This window comes from Microcaecilia unicolor, chromosome 11 (genome assembly GCF_901765095.1).
Source record: "Microcaecilia unicolor chromosome 11, aMicUni1.1, whole genome shotgun sequence".
Lineage (NCBI taxonomy): Eukaryota > Metazoa > Chordata > Amphibia > Gymnophiona > Siphonopidae > Microcaecilia > Microcaecilia unicolor.
This window is the reverse complement of record NC_044041.1, coordinates 72836334-72853817: the sequence shown is the minus strand read 5'-3', so window position 1 is coordinate 72853817 and position 17484 is coordinate 72836334. Positions and strand designations below refer to the sequence as shown.

At 44.9% G+C, this 17484-nt stretch overlaps 1 protein-coding gene across 1 annotated transcript; it reads left to right on the top strand.

Moving 5' to 3' along the window:
* Positions 1 to 3650: 3650 nt before the first annotated feature.
* LOC115480850 (spindlin-W-like) lies at positions 3651 to 16991 on the top strand. Its single transcript, XM_030219788.1, has 5 exons — positions 3651 to 3785; positions 3899 to 3938; positions 7452 to 7705; positions 15418 to 15651; positions 15943 to 16991. The coding sequence occupies exons 2-5, from the start codon at positions 3919 to 3921 to the stop codon at positions 16152 to 16154; spliced, it is 720 nt and encodes a 239-aa protein (XP_030075648.1). The 5' UTR covers positions 3651 to 3785; positions 3899 to 3918; the 3' UTR covers positions 16155 to 16991.
* Positions 16992 to 17484: the final 493 nt, after the last annotated feature.

Below are 17484 nucleotides of genomic sequence, written 5' to 3'. Positions count from 1 at the left end.
TTTTGACATTTCGTGTCTCCCCCGTTGAGCACGAAGGCTGATAATTATATTTACTTCTTATTTCAAGTCCAATTTGTTCTTCCAGATTCCAGCACGCGTTCCTTCTGCCGCCCTTTCCAACCAGGCAGTCATTAGGGGGGGTTCATTTTATGTATGCTTTTAGCGGAGTGAAGAAAAAGAAGGGAGGGAAGATCTAGTTCAAGGCTGAGTCATTCTTTTTGATAATTACAAACACCAAGAGCGAAAACCTTTTTTTCCCCCTTTCTTGGCTGTTGAGGACTATTTAGTCATAAAGTTACCCAAGCACAGAAGACCCACTCATGTTCTTGAGTTTTGGCTCGCACTCTGAGCCCTGCTTCTGTCACAGATGGCATCCACAGATCTGGCAGAAAGGCTAAGGAAGGAATTTGCTGGACCTGGGGGAAGGGGATGCATTTTAATTTAATTGATGTACTGTACATTTTTTATTTTTACAGAAGCAAAATCAATTACAAAAGTTAAACACTGACAAAATAAACATACATTGACTTCTGTACTCGGTGAGTGGGGGGGGGGGGGGGGTGAGCAGTGGGTGAAGGAGCTGTGTGTCCACATGCAGGCCAACTAGGCTGAGCTCTGATAGGAGCTGGGTTGCCAGTGAGTCCATGGTTAGGTTCATGTTATCTTGCTTTTAGCCTCAATCCATGCACTTGCATGTCACCATGTGAGCAATAGGGAATAGACTTGCATGAAAGATCTGGGTTCTTTCAAATGATCCAGACTGGCCCCTTTGACAGTGAGCTTGGCTTGATGGACCATTTGTCTGTCTCAGCATCTTACAAAAATGAGAACTACAAGTGCATATACAGGACCAGATCAGCCTGAGATGAAAAACAGAAAGATAGCAGGCAAGCCTAACGGTCAGTAATGTAGCTTCCTTTCTCCACACATTCTGCTCAATAACAACAAAAGACAAACATCCTGTCTCTCACATACAGTAAACTGCACTGCAAGGTAGCTTTCAGCTTGTCAGTACTGTGCTACTTCCCACTCTTTAGCAGAAAGTTTTCTAATATATTTGCATTTTTACCCCATCTTTCCAAATGTTGCTGAAAACGTTATTTCAGAAGACGTCCAAAGCTTTTTTTTTAACCCACCTAAAAGCAAAGTCCATTAACAGTTATTAAGGTAGACTTTGGGGAAAGCCACTGCTTATCTTTGCAGGTTTAGATGGCTTTGAATGTTGCCATTTTGAGAGATTTTGTCAAATATTTGTGACCTGGCTTGGCCACTCTTACTGGGCTACATGGACCTTTGGCTTGACCCAGTATGCAAATTTTTATGCCTTATGTATAAAAAAGTGCTGCCTCTTTGATCTTGCAATCTGTGGATACCTGAGGCAGTGTGAAATGTGAAGCTTCATTTTGCGTAAGAGCTCTGTGTGAGAGATAATATAGTGCCCACATCGGGATGTTCACATTTCCCCATTTTTAAGGCTTCGATGAACATGGAGCCTTTTGTAAAATACATATAAGGATGTTCAGGCACATTGAGCAGGAGTATCCGTTATAAAAACCTATATGTCCTGAAAAAGAGTAGTTTTGCTCACTTATTACACATAGATGCACCAGTTTTGCAACATAGGTGTGTACAGATCTTTAAAAAGCTGCATGTATAGGAGACTATTTAGAGTTGTTTACAAAGGCGTACTAGTGTTTTTAGTGCACGCTAACCAAGTAGACACCCATAGGAATTTTATGGGCGTCTACACAAGCACATGCTAAAAACGCTACCACGCCTTTGTAAACAGGGTCCTTAGTCATTATGGGTCCTGTTTACTAAGGTGCACTAGCGTTTATAGCGCATGCTCAAAATTTGCAGACGCCCATAGGAATATTATAGGCATCAAGATGGTTAGTGCTTGCTAATGGTTAGTGCACACTAAAAATACTAGCGTGTCTGTAGCCCGGCATAGTAAACAGAGCCCTATGTTTATGTTGATGATAAAAAATTATGTAGGAGATATACAAAGTAAATAAAATATCACCTACATGACTAGAAATCTATAAAAGACCCAGGGGTCCTTTTACTAAGTTGCAGTAAGTGCTAGCATGCGCTTAACACAGCTTAAAATGGTTTACTGTAGGATAGGCATCCTGTGTTAATTTTGTGATCTGCACATGCAAACCACATGCTAAAAAATGTATTTTTTATTTTATCGCAGCGGGGGCATGTCTGTACTAATCAGTTGCGCAGCTACATTACCACAGGATTAGCACGTGAACCCTTACCGCTTACAAAATAGGTGTCGGTAAGTGCTCACACGCTAATATTTTTTCAGTGGTTGTGATCTAACAGCAGCATTAGCGCATGGCCATTTTACTGCTGTGATAAAAATGGCCTTAGCACACAGGAAAAACCTGCATAAGGGAGCGCTAAAGTCACTTTATGCTGCAGTTTAGTAAAATGAACTCCCAGAGCACATGACCCATAGATCAGCTACCAGCCTATTCTTTGATTAAAAAGCTGTATCTTTGAGGAACCAGGTGAAATAAGTCTTTTTCCTGAAATTTTGAGGTGCTGTTAGACATCACAGGGGTTAGAACATTGCCTCCTGAATCAGTGGTGGAGAACTCAGGTTCAAACAGTTAGGGAACTGGCGCTTGTGTGTGTCTTGGAAGGGGTTCAAAAGCCAGCATGAACATTTTCCAAATACAGGTGCATTCCCATCGTAAAACAGGAATTACGTATACAATTTTTCAGCCTGCCCAAACCATGCACATATCTACCACCCTCTCTGTGAAAAAATACTTCCTGACATTACTCCTGAGGCTGCTCCCCTTCAACATCAATTCATGTCCTCTAGTTCTACCGCCTTCCCGTCTCCGAAAAAGGTTTATTTGAGGATTAACACCTTTCAAATATTTGAACGTCTGTATCATGTCACCTGTTTCTCCTTTACTCCAAGGTATACATGTTCAGGTCAGCAAGTCTCTCCTCATACGGTTTGCAACGCTAATCCCATACCATTTTTGTAGCTTTTATTTGCACCGCTTCCAGTCATCTTTAGCAAGATAGGGCCTCCAAAACTGAACACAATGGTATTTATATCAACATATGGGAAGCTTTCAAATAAATTAAAACGTTGTCCAATAAGGAAAAAAAAAATATATATATAGGCAGACTGGATGGACCGTACAGGTCTTTATCAGCCGTTATTTACTATTTTCTCTCTCTCTCTCTCTATATATATATATATACAGTCCATCTGTGAAAAGCCAAAAGCTGTTCTTGTTGGATAGGCAGTGCCTTTATATATATATATATATACAGTCCATCTGTGAAAAGTCAAAAGCTGTTCTTGTTGGATAGGCAGTGCCTTAAAAGGTGGAGGGGACGGACAAATAATTATATATATATATATATATTTTTTTTTTTTTGTCCCCCATCTTTTAAGGCACTGCCTACCCAACTGGAAGAGCTTTTGACTGTTCACAGATGGACCACGCATAGGCAGTCCCTTATATTTCTAATAATCTTTTGCTTTGCTGTTGTAGTGTTGTTTTCAACAGCGTTTGCTAAAACCACGGCAAGCTCCGCCTACTACCGAAAAGCGGTTGGTTGGGCACTCAAAGAGGTTGAACCTCCTCTTGCATCCAGGCGCTGCATGCTGGGACTCGGGAGTTATATTTTCTGTCCGTCGTCCCTCCCTCCGCTGTTGCACGCTGGGAGTTGTAGGTTGCATGCTGATCTCTCGGTTAGTCTCTAGTGAAGAGAGGAAATAACGGTGTCGGCCCGTTGGAGCGGTACGTGGTGGTTTGTTCCCTTTGATTGGGCGGGCAGTGAACAGTTGTTGGCGGGTGAGGAGGATAATAATGCGGTGTTGTTGTCATACCTCGTTCACTGTCTGTTTTTCCAGGGTGCCGTGTTCATGTGGTGATGTCGCAACGAAAACTGAGGTAAGTGTTCAGTAGTAACCCTGCAGAGAAACTTCTACCTGCCCCTTTCTAGACAGTAACCTGGGCGGGCGTCGCCATCGCTAAAACCTAAAGCTGCTCGTGTTGACTGAAGACGGTCGCTGGCCCAGGCTCGCAGAATTAAGGAGAGTGGGGAAAATTCTCTATGGTGGTTAGGTTGCTGATGTTGGCCGGATTTTTTTTTCTTTGGGGGGGGGAGGGGCAGTTACTGGGGAAGAAAAAATCGTAGTTGCCCAGAAGTTCGGGTAAAACGTGTCGCGCCACTCGCGCGCGCCAACATTTTGTTACTTTTATTTTCCTATCATTAAGGTTTTAAACCGTCTTAAGGACTGTCTTCAGCATTTTAGCTTTTCTACTGACTAGTGCATCCCACGTGCCGTCCAACATTATTATAAAGGCTCAGGCTGTTAAAGTTCCAAGACCCCAGTAGCGCCATATTTTATTATTATTTTTAATGAGTTAAGCGTTATTTTATGTAGTTCAACAGTTAATTTGGACACTACCTAGCCTTTCTGGCCCAGACTTTTTTTTTTTTCAATCTTTAACCTTAAGGCTGCACGTAAATTTACGTCTGTTATTTTGCTCTGTCTTTCTGGATTCACAACCAAATAAGCAGAGTGCAGGAGAAGTTTCCAGAACTACAAAATTAAAACTGAAAAAATGATTTAAATAAGATTGCCAAGCCTAGGAACTGCTCTAATAACCAGATTTCAGAGCATAATTGAAAATAAAGTTTTGAATAATTTTCTAGAAATGTTAGGGCGGGTTTTAGACTTGGTGGGGCCCAGGGCAGAAATTGAGGAGGGGGAGCCGATTTCCTCTCCCCATCTGCGTTGCTACTACACAGTCCATGCATCTCTTCTCCTTCTCCCCACCATGGTCTCTCTCCCTTCCCCTTGCGGTCTTTAAAAATGTATTTCCCTTTTCGGAGGGGCCTTGGTGCAGCAGCCATCCTCACAAGCTGCCCCAAAGCTTTCTCTCTCTGCTGCGATCTGCAGTGCCCAGGTGTAAGCAGGAAGTTGCGCCGGGGGGGGGGGGGGGGTGCAGATTGCACAGAAAGGGAAAGCTTTGGGACAGCCAGAGGCAGCTTGTAACGATGGATGCTGCCCCTGGGCCCCTGTGAGAAGGGAAATACATTTTTTAAAGAAGATCGGGAAGGGAGGATGATGGACTCTGGTGGTGAGAAGGGGAAGAGATGCCGGGACTGCAGGGTCCCCTTGAGGTGTGGGGCCCAGGGCAGCTGCCCTGTTTGCCTCTCAACGCGAGCCCTGAATGTTGTAGTCCTTAACAATGGTGCATTTCCAGAAGTAAGGAGCTATCGTAAAGGCTTGTGGTTTGTCTTGCCTCATGCCCGCCCCCAACTGACATAGTTAACAGGGCCCTTGGTTAGTAGGGTTATGCATAGCCAACAAAACGTTTGATTAAGTCTGTCGTATACAAAAGTTTTTGTGACTTGTGGGGTTTTTTTCCACACAAACTGTATGCATGCAAGAACATTAAGTGTGCAAATCAATTATATGTATAGATAATGTATGTACAAGAGACTTGCAGGTGACCATATGAACCAAATAAATGCTCAAGAATGCCCATCTGTTGATGAGTCCATAATTCTTTTCTAGGCTTGTACTATGCCATGTAAAGATTCAATTTAATCTTCATTTGCTCATGAAAGCACATGTATTTATTCATTAGGATTTATTAACCACCTTTATGAAGACATTCACCCAAGGCGGTGTACAGCAGATAGTTTTGCATAAAACTTACTAAATTGAAAAATAACCAAGAACAGATATAAATACAAAGAAATGAGGTAAACTTGAAAACCGTAAATTGAAACCTAGTAATAGAACTACCATGAAACAATATCAAAAATATACACATTTAACAGCACTGGAATTCAAATACCAGAGATATAATACTAATGATACAACTAATAAGCAGATATGATGCTGAAGATTTTCTACAATACAGCTTAACATGTAGCTGAGGGACCAAGAGCAGATATATGGTGGGAACAAGATGCGTGGTACAGAGTCAGTTGGAATAATTTGATGGTTGGCTAAACTCAAGGCAAGTTAATTGTATCGTTAAGCAAGAGATAAAGAACTTATCAAAGTTACAGTGTGTGTAGCAAGCTAGTCCAGGTGCAAAATGAGTGGTTATTCAGTCATACAATGAGTCAGTCATTCTATGTGTTGAAGGCTTGGGAGAAGAGCCAGGCTTTCACCTGCTTCCTGAAGTAGAGGTAGTCTCAAATTATATATAGCCTTTCTGGGAGTAAATTCCGGAGCGTGGGGGCTACTTTTGAAAAGGTTCACTGACTATCACATCGTACAATTTCTTTTGATGAAGGTACAGATAGTGATGATCATTGAGAGAACCTTAGAGGTCTGAAAGCTGTGTAAAGGGCTAACTTCAATTATTTAAGTATAATGGCCCATTTTGTCTGAGGACCTTGAAAATCAAACAGTTTTAAATTTAGCCCTGTAAGGAACTAGTAGCTAGGGTAGCTTTTTGCAGGAAGGGTGTGTGATGTCACGCTACTTGCAGCCTTCTATCAGTTGTTCTGCAGCATTCTGAATTAGTTGCTGATACAAACTCTTCTTGGTTTGGCCATTGTACAGGGCATCACAGTCTAGTTGTGATGTTATGGCATGGACCACTGTGGTCAGACTTGTTTAGTACAATATTGATAACCCTTAATATAGATGAAACATATTTTTATAAGGTAAGTAAGTAAATGTTATACATCTAGAAAACATTTTTTCATCAAAACATGGAATGGTGATTTGATTTTTTTTTTTTTTTTTCAAATTTGTAAAGCCTTTAAGAGGGGAACCAGCTTTAGGTTAATCATGGAAGTGCAGAGGAGATGTCTCTGCCATAACATAATAAATAGCTTTTACATTATGTTAATAAACTTAATCTGGCTAGGTTTGTGTTTTGTTTTTTTTCAACAAAATAAAAAAATGATTCTTTTAACAAGCATTTTTGAAATAGCTATTTTAGTTGAATGTAATGATTAAGAAGATATTAGAGAGGCTAGGTTCCTGTACAACAATTGATTCTAAATTGAGAACTAATTTAGAAACTCTTTCCCCCCCCCCCCCCCCGGCAATCTTTCCTCGAGTACTAACAAGCTAGTCCATACAATTAGACAATCTCATTCCAAACTCAGTGTTGCTTTCCTCACTGGTATAACTTAAATATCCCAACATCAAACTTAAATTTCTGTAATGTTTTACCTTTAGTTGTGAAAATGATTATAGCAGGTAGTAAATAAGGCTTGACTGCTGGATACCAATGTCATTGACCATTATACCATGCTTTCAGAAAGGCATAGGACTGCAGTTACTACCCTACATCTTACTTGGCAGACTGGAAAGGCCAAGTCAGCTATTTGTCCCCTTTCCTTTTTTTTTTTTTTCTTGCCCTAAATTAGGAACTGATTTAAGATTTATTAACTTGTCTTTTTTTTCTAACCCAAAAATGTAGGAAACAGAGCAGCGAAGAGTTAGAGCATCCTCGGACCTCGCAGTGGCCCCCACTCCTCACTGGTGAGACTATTCAACATGGATGGCAAGAGAACTCCAAGAAGATCAGCCAGTGGAGAGGACTTGTACTTGATCAAATGGAGGTGAATCTTTCCCTGTACTTGGTGAAGTATGATGGCTTTGACTGCGTGTATGGAATTGAGCTCTTTAAAGATAAGCGAGTCAAAAAACTGCGAATTTTGCCGAAGAGATCAGGTAAGAATTCCATAACAAATAGCCTTGTAAGGTGTGGGAAAAGGATTGTACAAACCTTGACTAACACTGCTGGGAAAATACTCCTACATTTTATTGGCAGCAAGGGGAGGGCATTGCATTAGAGAATGACACTGGAGACACAGTTTGTCCCTGTTCCCGCCCCATCCCCTTGGGTGCTGTCCTCATCTGCAGAAGCCTCGAAGACTTATGATTCTTTTTATTAAAGCATAAAAAGGAACAATATGCTGTGTTGTTTATAAACCACAGATAGAAAACAATAATAAAAATTAGCAACTTATCTTAGAAGGACAGTCCAGTTCATTAACAGGTTTCAAAGTAGAAAATGACACGGGAACAAACTCCCACAGGCTCTATCCCCACTGTTACTGTGGGTCCCTGTGTCATTCTCTACATTGCATGTCAGGATATAGAAGTATAGTAGTCTTGATATCTAATTTGAATAGGATTAACAGGTTGTCAGATGACTGAAAAGTCAGGTAACTTGAGACTCTACACATTGCATTGTATTTCTTCTCCCCCCCCCCCCCCCCCAAAAAAAAAAAAAAAAAGCAGCTGCCATACGGACCACCTGACCCATTGAAACAAACCCCCCCCCCCCCCCCCCCCCCAAGGTCTACTTTCAAAGCCCTGGTGGTTCAGCAGTGAGGTTGGGACAGGAGAAATCCTCAGTCACTCCTGCCTCTACAACTCTGCTTTCTAAATGGTCACTGTGGCTGCAGACTTGCAAGGCTAGAGTTCATGGCAGCCATTTTTTGACAGCAGAGCTGGCATTGGGAGAGGGCTGAGCTTGGGTGAGTGGGGAGGTATTTGGATAGGGAGGCTGCTGCTGTTTGGTGGTGGTGGGGAGCTGGTGCCCTGGTGTAGGGGAGGAAGGGAGTGGGCAGAGTCCGTAATCCTCACTGGTTAATCCAGAATGCCAAATAACCAAAGGTCAGTAATGGTACCCATCTATAGAGACACAAAGTAAGACGATGCATCGCAAGGGCCCTTCACACACGTTGCACATTTGAATAAGCGAAGACCAACACGTTGCAGGGAAGCTGTTCTCTGGATCACACAAATTCTTCTGGTTGAACTTGGCTGTCTCAAGTTCACACAGTATAGCAGCTAAATACTGAATCAAAGCAACAGCTATATAGTTGAGCACACTTCCTAGGTCTTTCCTGACTTCCTAATGGTTTGTTTTTTCTTGAATTTTTATGCCTCAAATTTAGTTGCCCTTCTATCTTGAACTCATGTTCTCTTTTGCTACATGTTTATTTCCAACTGTGCTCATTTGCAAGCTGGTCTTATCTGTGCCCATCTTGTCACAAATGTTTCAACTCTACACTTTCCACCTTAGGTTGGAATAGTTATCCTGACTGGATGTGTTTATGCTTATCTCTGTTAGTATTCAAATACAGCAAGAACCCATCTTCTTTGTGGGTTAAGTCCGCCTACCAGCAGGTGGAGATAAAGATAAACGAACCAAAAGCAGTGATGCCAGACAGACAGTTCCTTTCTCAGTATGTCTCCACTGCATCTCAGCAGACGGTGGACGGTTTTTTCTCCAGTTCCTGGGCCCAAGAGGGTGCTCCTGGCTGGTGGCCAGTTTGAGCCAGGGGTGACGGACTGGTGGTGTTCCCTTTGACAGCATACGCAGTTGCTGGGTCCCTGCTGCACCTCAAATTCACTCTGAATAGGCTTTTGCTGTTCCTTTCCTTCCTTGTTTGTCTCCTCACAAAAAACAAACAAACAAACCATAGAATTTATTTAAAAGAGAAACGGTAGCACAGGGAACTGTGTTTTTTGTTGAGAGCAGGTTTGTGCTACTGCTGTCCAAGTCCTGTTTTCTGTTGCCTGCTTGTCTGAGCCTGCCTCGAAGTGGAGTCAGAGTTTTTTTTTCTTTGGCTCAGCTGTCAGTTCCCGTGCTTTCCCGGTCCGGGGTAAGTCCTGCTGGGTTCCTGTTCGGGAACGGGCGATGGCAGCGGAGGCGGTTAAACTCTGTTGCCGATGCAGGAAACGGCGTTCAGCGGCAGGCCTTTGCAGCGTGGGGTGCGCTGATTTGACGGGACTTGACAGATATAGTAGAATTGGAAAAGGTGCAGCGAAGGGCGACTAAAAGGATAGTGGAGATGGGACGACTTCCCTATGAAGAAAGACTAAGGAGGCTAGGGCTTTTCAGCTTGGAGAAGACAGCTGAGGGGAGACATGATAGAGGTATATAAAATAATGAGTGGAATGGAACAGGTGGATGTGAAGCATCTTTTCACGTTTTCCAAAAATACTAGGACTAGGGGGCATGTGATGAAACTACAGGGTAGTAAATTTAAAACAAATTGGGGAAAATATTTCTTCACCCAACGCATAATTAAACTCTGGAATTTGTTGCCGGAGAACGTGGTGAAGGCGGTTAGCTTGGCAGAGTTTAAAAAGGGGTTAGATGGTTTCCTAAAGGACAAGTCCATAAACCACTACTAAATGGACTTGGGAAAAATCCACAATTCCATGAATAACATGTATAGAATGTACGTTTGGGAAGCTGCCCTTGGCCTGGATTGGCCGCTGTCGTGGACAGGATGCTGAGCTCGATGGACCCTTCGTCTTTCCCAGTGTGGCATTATTTATGTACTTATATTCAGCGAGGGAGCGAGCGATGACCTCCCACCCGCTTCCACCCGAGCATGCTGGGACCAGCCTGTGTGGGTTCAGTGGATCAGATTGAGCGCCGGCAATACCAGGCACAGAGCCAACACATGCCCGCTCAGTGGCGGGCTCTCGCCGGGCTGGGGCCTCTGGGAACAGCGCTGGATCCTGTCAGTTCATCAGGCTCTGCCTCGGCTGCTGGTTTCGGGTGATTCCTCCCCCACTGCCTCTCCAGAGATTCTTCTGCTCAACTTTCCCTCGGGAGATGAGAGGACTGAAGCCGCTTGGGGGGGGGGGGGGGGTCAAATGACTGCATCTGCAGCACACTACCGCCCTTCTCTTGCTCGCCTCCCCGGGCTGACAGACTACTACTACTACTTAACATTTCTAAAGCGCTACTAGGGTTACGCAGCGCTGTACAATTTAACATAAAAGGACAGTCCCTGCTCAAAGAGCTTACAGTCTAAGGACAAGTGAATAGTCAGTTCGATTGGGGCAGTCTGGATATCCTGAAGGTAGGAGTTAGGTGCTGAAGGCAGCATTGAAGAGGTGGGCCTTAAGCAAAGACTTGAAGATGGGCAGGGAGGGGGCTTGACGTAAGGGCTCAGGAAGGTTGTTCCAGGCATAGGGGTGAGGCGAGGCAGAATGGGCGGAGCCTGGAGTTGGCAGTGGTGGAGAAGGGTACTGAGGAGGGATTTGTCCTGTGAACGGAGGTTTCGGGTGGGAACATAAGGGGAGATGAGGGTAGAGAGGTAGTGAAGGGCAGCAGACTGAGTACATTTGTAGGTAAGAAGGAGAAGCTTGAACTGAATGCGGTATAGGATTGGAAGCCAGTGAAGTGACCTGAGAAGACTGGTGATATGAGTATATCGGTTCTGGCGGAATATAAGACATGCAGCAGAGTTCTGAACAGATTGAAGGGGGGATAGATGGCTAAGTGGGAGTCTGGTGAGGAGTAAGTTGCAGTAGTCAAGGCGCGAGGTAATGAGAGCGTGGACGAGAGTTCGGGTGGTGTGTTCAGAGAGGAAAGGGCAAATTTTGCTGATGTTGAAGAGGAAGAAGCGACAGGTCTTGGCTATCTGCTGGATGTGTGTCGAGAAGGAGAGGGAGGAGTCGAAGATGACTCCGAGGTTGCGGGCAGATGAGACGGGGAAGATGAGGGTGTTATCAACTGAGATAGAAAGTGGAGGAAGAGGAGAAGTGGGTTTTGGTGGAAAGACGATGAGCTCAGTCTTGGACATGTTCAGTTTCAGGTGGCGGTTGGACATCCATGTAGCAGTGTCGGTTAAGCAGGCCGATACCTTTGCCTGGGTCTCCGCGGTGATTTCTGGTGTGGAGAGATACAGCTGGGTGTCGTCCGCATAGAGATGATACTGGAAGCCATGAGATGAGGGAGCCCAGGGAAGAGGTGTAGATTGAGAAGAGAAGGGGTCCAAGGACAGATCCCTGGGGAACACCAACAGATAGCGGGATGGGGGTGGAGGAAGATCCATGAGTGAACTCTGAAGGTGCCGTGGGAGAGATAGGAGGAGAACCAGGAGAGGACAGGGCCCTGGAACCCGAATGAGGACAGTGTGGCAAGGAGTAAATCATGATTGACAGTGTCAAAAGCGGCGGATAGATCCAGGAGGATGAGGATGGAGTAGTGGCCTCTGGATTTGGCAAGGAACAGGTCATTACAGACTTTAGAGAGTGCTGTTTCTGTCGAGTGTAGAGGGCGAAAACCGGATTGAAGTGGATCGAGGATGGCATGAGAGGAGAGAAAATCAAGGCAGCGGCTGTGAACGGCACGCTCAAGTATTTTGGAGAGGGAGATGGGGCAGTAGTTGGAGGGACAGGTAGGGTCAAGTGATGGTATTTTTGAGGAGAGGTGTGACTACGGCGTGCTTGAAGGTGTCAGAGACAGTTGCAGTGGAGAGAGAGAGGTTGAGGATATGACAGATGGAGGGGTGACAGTATGAGAGATGGTGTTAAGTAAGTTGGTGGGGATGGGATCAGAGGAACAGGTGGTACTTTTCGAGGAGGAAAGAAGGCGAGTGGTTTCCTCCTCGGTGATGTCAGGCCTGGGTTGGTTGGTCGAGGGTTGAAGGGTGAAAAGGAGGAGATGGTTTGGTAGTGAACTCAAGGTTGATCTTTTGCACCTTGTCGTGGAAGTAATCGGCCAGTAATTGAGGAGAGAGTGAGGGGGGGTAGGAGCGGAGGACACTTTGAGGAGGGAGTTAAGGGTGGCGAAGAGACGACGGGGGTTGGAGCTGAGAGAATTGGTCAGTTGGGTGTAATAGTCCTGTTTGGCAAGGAATAGGGAGGAGTGGAAGGAGGATAGCATGAATTTGTAGTGAAGGAAATCTGAATGGGTGCGAGATTTCCTCCAGAGGCGTTCGGCAGATCGGGTGCAGGAACGAAGATAGCGGATGCAAGGCGTCAGCCAAGGCTGGGGATTAGTACACTTTGTGGTACGGGAGGTGGATGGAGCGAGGGTGTCCAGAACAGAGGAGAGATTCCTGGAGGTAGTGGTTAGAGTTGGACGGGGCTGAGATGGGGGGTGAAGAAGTGTGAAGGTGATCGGGTGATGATCCGAGAGAGGAAGAGCTGAAGCGTGGAAATTGGAGGGGGAGCCGGAGGAGGAGAGGACGAGGTCAAGACAATGGCCGTCTCGGTGAGTAGAGGCGGTGGAGCATAGCTGGAGGTTGAAGGAGGATGTTAGAGTAAGGAACTGAGAAGCGTGAGGGTCGGATTGGTCATTAACGTGTATGTTAAAGTCGTCGAGAATGAGGGACGGAGATGAGGGTTCAAGAAAAACGGAAAGCCAGGCATCGAAGTCTGTGAGGAAGGAAGAGAGGGATTTATTAGGGGGGTGGTAAATGACTGCCACTCTGAGTGGCGATGAGTAGAATAGCCGGATGGAGTGTGCTTCAAAGGATGAGAAGCAGTGAGACTGCGGTAGGAGGAGGGGTTGGAAACTACAGGAGGGCGAGAGTAGTAGCCCGAAGCCTCCACCGCAGCCAACTGGGCGGGGAGTGTGGGAGAAGAGAAGAACCTCCATGGCAAAGGGCTGCGACTGAGGCCGAGTCGTCAGGGGAGAGCCAGGTTTCAGTTAGGGCGAGCAGTTGAAGGGAACGAGAGATGAAGAGATCGTGGGTGAAGGGCAGTTTGTTGCAGACCGAGTGGGCATTCCAGAGGGCACATGAGAAGGGGGGGGGGAAGGAGGGGGATAGAGACGAGATTGGAGACATCACAGAATCGTTTGCATGGATAGGAAGAAGACAGGTGAGGGGGGCCTGGATTAGGATTAATGTCTCCTGCGGATAGCAAGAGGAGGAGCAAGAGAGTGCGGAGGAGGGTGGGGGAGGTCGGGTGACGAAGACGGGGTGCACTTAGGAGGAACGGTGATGGGTTAATGGCAGGAAGGAAGTGTTGAAGGTTAAGAGCTAGGAAGGAGGAGGGGGACAAGAGAGGTGGTGGGGGAAGGGGGTGAGTAGGGTATTGCTGTAGCGAGCAGGATGGGAGGGGACATGGGTGGGCAGTGAGTTCCAGCGGTAGGCAGCGGTGGGGGGAGGGGAAAAAGATTAGGAAGGGACAGGGCAAGGAAGAGAATGTGGACAGGGGCCATAAGTAGAGATTGAGGTGTAACAGGTGTATGTGTAGTGACTGAGGTGTGAAGCAGATAGAAAGAGCTGAAAAGCTGGAGGCTTGGAGTTGATGGAATTGATGGACTGGAGAGCGGGTAAGTCAATGGTTGACAAGTTGGCAGGCAAGTACGTCAATGGCTGAGAAGCTTGCAAGCAGGCAGGCAGGTTGGTGGGTTAACAGGGAGGCAGGCAGGAGCAGGACTGGAGTCAGCTGGACAAGTCCTATCCCGATCCCTCTCTGTGCAGGAGAAAAGGACTTAAATTGCCCTGACCACTCCACCTCGGGGATTGACAGCCTCTGAGGAGGAGGAGGAGGGGCGGGTCCTGGAACTGGGAGAGGGAGTGAGGCAGGTAGGGGGGGGCGTGGAACTCGGAGGGAGGTTGGCAGGTAGGGGGCCTGGAACTCTGAGAATGGAGGGGACCTTGGAACCTTGCTAGCGCCCGTTTCCTTTTTGTTGGAAACGGGCCTCTTTTATTATTGACGGGTTTTTTTTTTTTTAATTAAAGGAATATACTGATGGGTTGTGTTTCATATTTTGCTTTACTTTCACAAGGGTTTTCTATATAGTTCTGTAGTCGAGCCATGGTTCCAATCCACTTGTGTTTTCAGAAGAAACACAAATTAAAATGTGAGCAACTTTCCTTTTTCCAGATCAACAACTTAGTCCCAGCATATATCTTGAGTAAGACATCACCTCTAATCCCATGACTTCTTAATTTTTTAAGGAGTCTTGCAGGAGGCAGTTTCAGGTTCTATAGTTCCTTTGTTACAGAGGATACACTGTGAGGAGACCAGAAATTGTGTTTTTCTCTATTTCATGGTCAAGAGAATGGAACTGCCTCCCCTCATGTCAGGACAAGTGCCAGATACTGCTGCTTTAAAATAAATAGAAGTGCCATTTGTTTGTGTTTCAGCATTTGGGAGCTGAAAAATATTAGTGTCCTTGTAAGTCAGTGGTTGCTGAGAGTAGAATTTGACAGAGATGTACTATGATTATAATACTTTTGACTTTATAATCTGGGGAAATAGAGAGCCCCTGTTTAACAGCTGTGTTTTTCATGCTTTATTTGTTCTGTGGTCTTTGTTTTGTTTTTTTATCACCTTCAGACATCCAGGTTATAAATCAGTTTATTACTTATTACCTTTAATTCCTGCATTAGGGGCTGCCATTTCCTAGTTTGGATGTTTTATAGCTACCATAACAATGTGAACTTTTTTTCCTACGTGCCTAGTTCAGGTGAGCTGCTTCACCACCGCCCATACTTTTGGTTTCAAGAAAATTGTTAGTTTATATGTTTGTACTCCAGAATAATTTATGGGCTAAAAAATCCATAGTTAATGATGTGTACTCTGTCCATGAGCATAGCATCTCTGCCTGGATAAGAGAACAGTGACAAAAGTAGATGACTGACCAGTGCTTTTGTGTTCCATTATAGTCCTGCGGACCAATGAGGATACAGAAGCTGCAGAGGCACTGGTGGGGAAAGCTGTGACACACACTTTTGAAAAGGAAGATGGAAGAAAGAACAAATGGCGAGGGTTAGTGCTGTGCTGTGCTCCCATCATGACATCCTGGCATTATATCACATATGAAAAAGACCCTATCCTTTACATGTACCCACTACTGCAGGACCAGAGGGATGGTGATCTGCAAATAATACCAGAGTCAGGTAAGTCCTGTCTAGAAACCCAAGCCCCTCTGTGTTTATGGGTGAGTGAGTTCTTCTGATTCTGCCAAGCTCCAGTATTGTGCTTTTGATTGATGTAGCTCTGATTAGTACTATTTCTCCCTCTTCCCCATAACTGCTCTCTTTCTCTAGGTTGTGTTTCCTTTTCAAAGTGAGGAACTGTTGTGGACTAGCTATGCCTGTTTCAAAAATTCCATGCGATTTCCTTGGAGAAAGGCAGTAATTAAAGCTTCATCTTACTAACTTGCCCTCTATTTTTCTCTCTCTTTACAGAGAACAAGCATTTGGTGCCCCCTGGGCAAGAGCCAGGAGCCATTGAAGCAGAGGACAGTCTTGTGGGAAAACCTGTGGAGTATGTCACTGAAAAGGGAGTGAAGAAGACGGGAATGTTTATTTACCGTGTCTCCGCCAGGCCTTCTGTCTACTTTGTTAAATTCAACAATGACTTTTATATCTATGTCTATGACCTTGTGAAGGCTGTTTGAGCAAAAAGGGTTGGGCCTTGGAATCAAAACGTTTTCTTTAAACTAGTCACTGTACTTGCCCATTTGCTCAAGACTGATCTGTTCCCTGCTTAAGCAGAAGTGGAGGATACCAAACTAGGAGCAGGGGAGAGGCACAGTTTCTAGAATATAACATACTCGTTAGTGGAAGAGAACTGTGCCAATGTGATATTGTTGCCTTAGTCCTGAGTTGGGGGATACATATACCAAAGTTGAGCCTTTGACTTGGTTGTGGAATCTAGTTTGCTAAAGATAATCCTAACTGGAGTTAAAGGACACTAATGTAGCATATAGATAATGGGCTGACTGATACAGCTGTAATTTGAGCTGTTCGTGTGTGACTGGCCAAGGGGGGGGGTGGGGTTACCTTTGTTTACTTAGATATAAAAGTCATTGTTGAATTTAACAATGTTGAATTTAACAGTGTCTATGACCTTGTGAAGGCTGTTTGACCAAAAAGGGGTGGGCCTTGGAATCAAAACGTTTTCTTTAATCTAGTCACTGTACTTGCCCATTTGCTCAAGACTGATCTGTTCCCTGCTTAAGCAGAAGTGGAGGATACCAAACTAGGAGCAGGGGAGAGGCATAGTTTCTACATTATAACATACTAGTTAGTGGAAGAGAACTGTGCCAATGTGATATTGTTGCCTTAGTCCTGAGTTGGGGGATACATGTGCCAAGGTTGAGCCTTCGACTTGGTTGTGGAATGTAGTTTGCTAAAGATAATCCTAACTGGAGTTAAAGGACACTAATGTAGCATATAGATAATGGGCTGACTGATACAGATGTACTTTGAGCTGTTCATGTGTGACTGGCCATGGGGGGGGGGGGGGGGGGGAGGGGGTTACCTTTCAGTTGGGTGCATATAATGTAGTTTGTCAGTCTATAATTATATTTGCTGATCTTGGGTCTGGTTTTTGTGCTGGATTAAGGTCAGGGTAGCAGTTTTGTATGTTTGATTTATTGTTAACACTGGAGAAAATTGCCTTCCATGTGGCTGAGCCACACATCTGTAAATATGTAGAGGTATGATGTTGGGTGCTGTTATGGATTAGCAATTAAATTGAGTACAGATATGTTCAAGATCACCAAACTTGGCTCTTGTCCACTGTGTAATACAGCTTTTTAAAGGCTCCTTCATATAGAACATTGGCAGAAAATGAGAAGTGTACTGTAGGCAAGAAGTAGGGTCCTATAACCTGATGTGTGTAACTCAAATAAGTAATTGTGGCAACACAGCAGGCATCTTACCTACCATGGAACAAGGGGATTATGTGTGCCTAGCTATTCTGGAAGTAAACTGGAGTAGAAA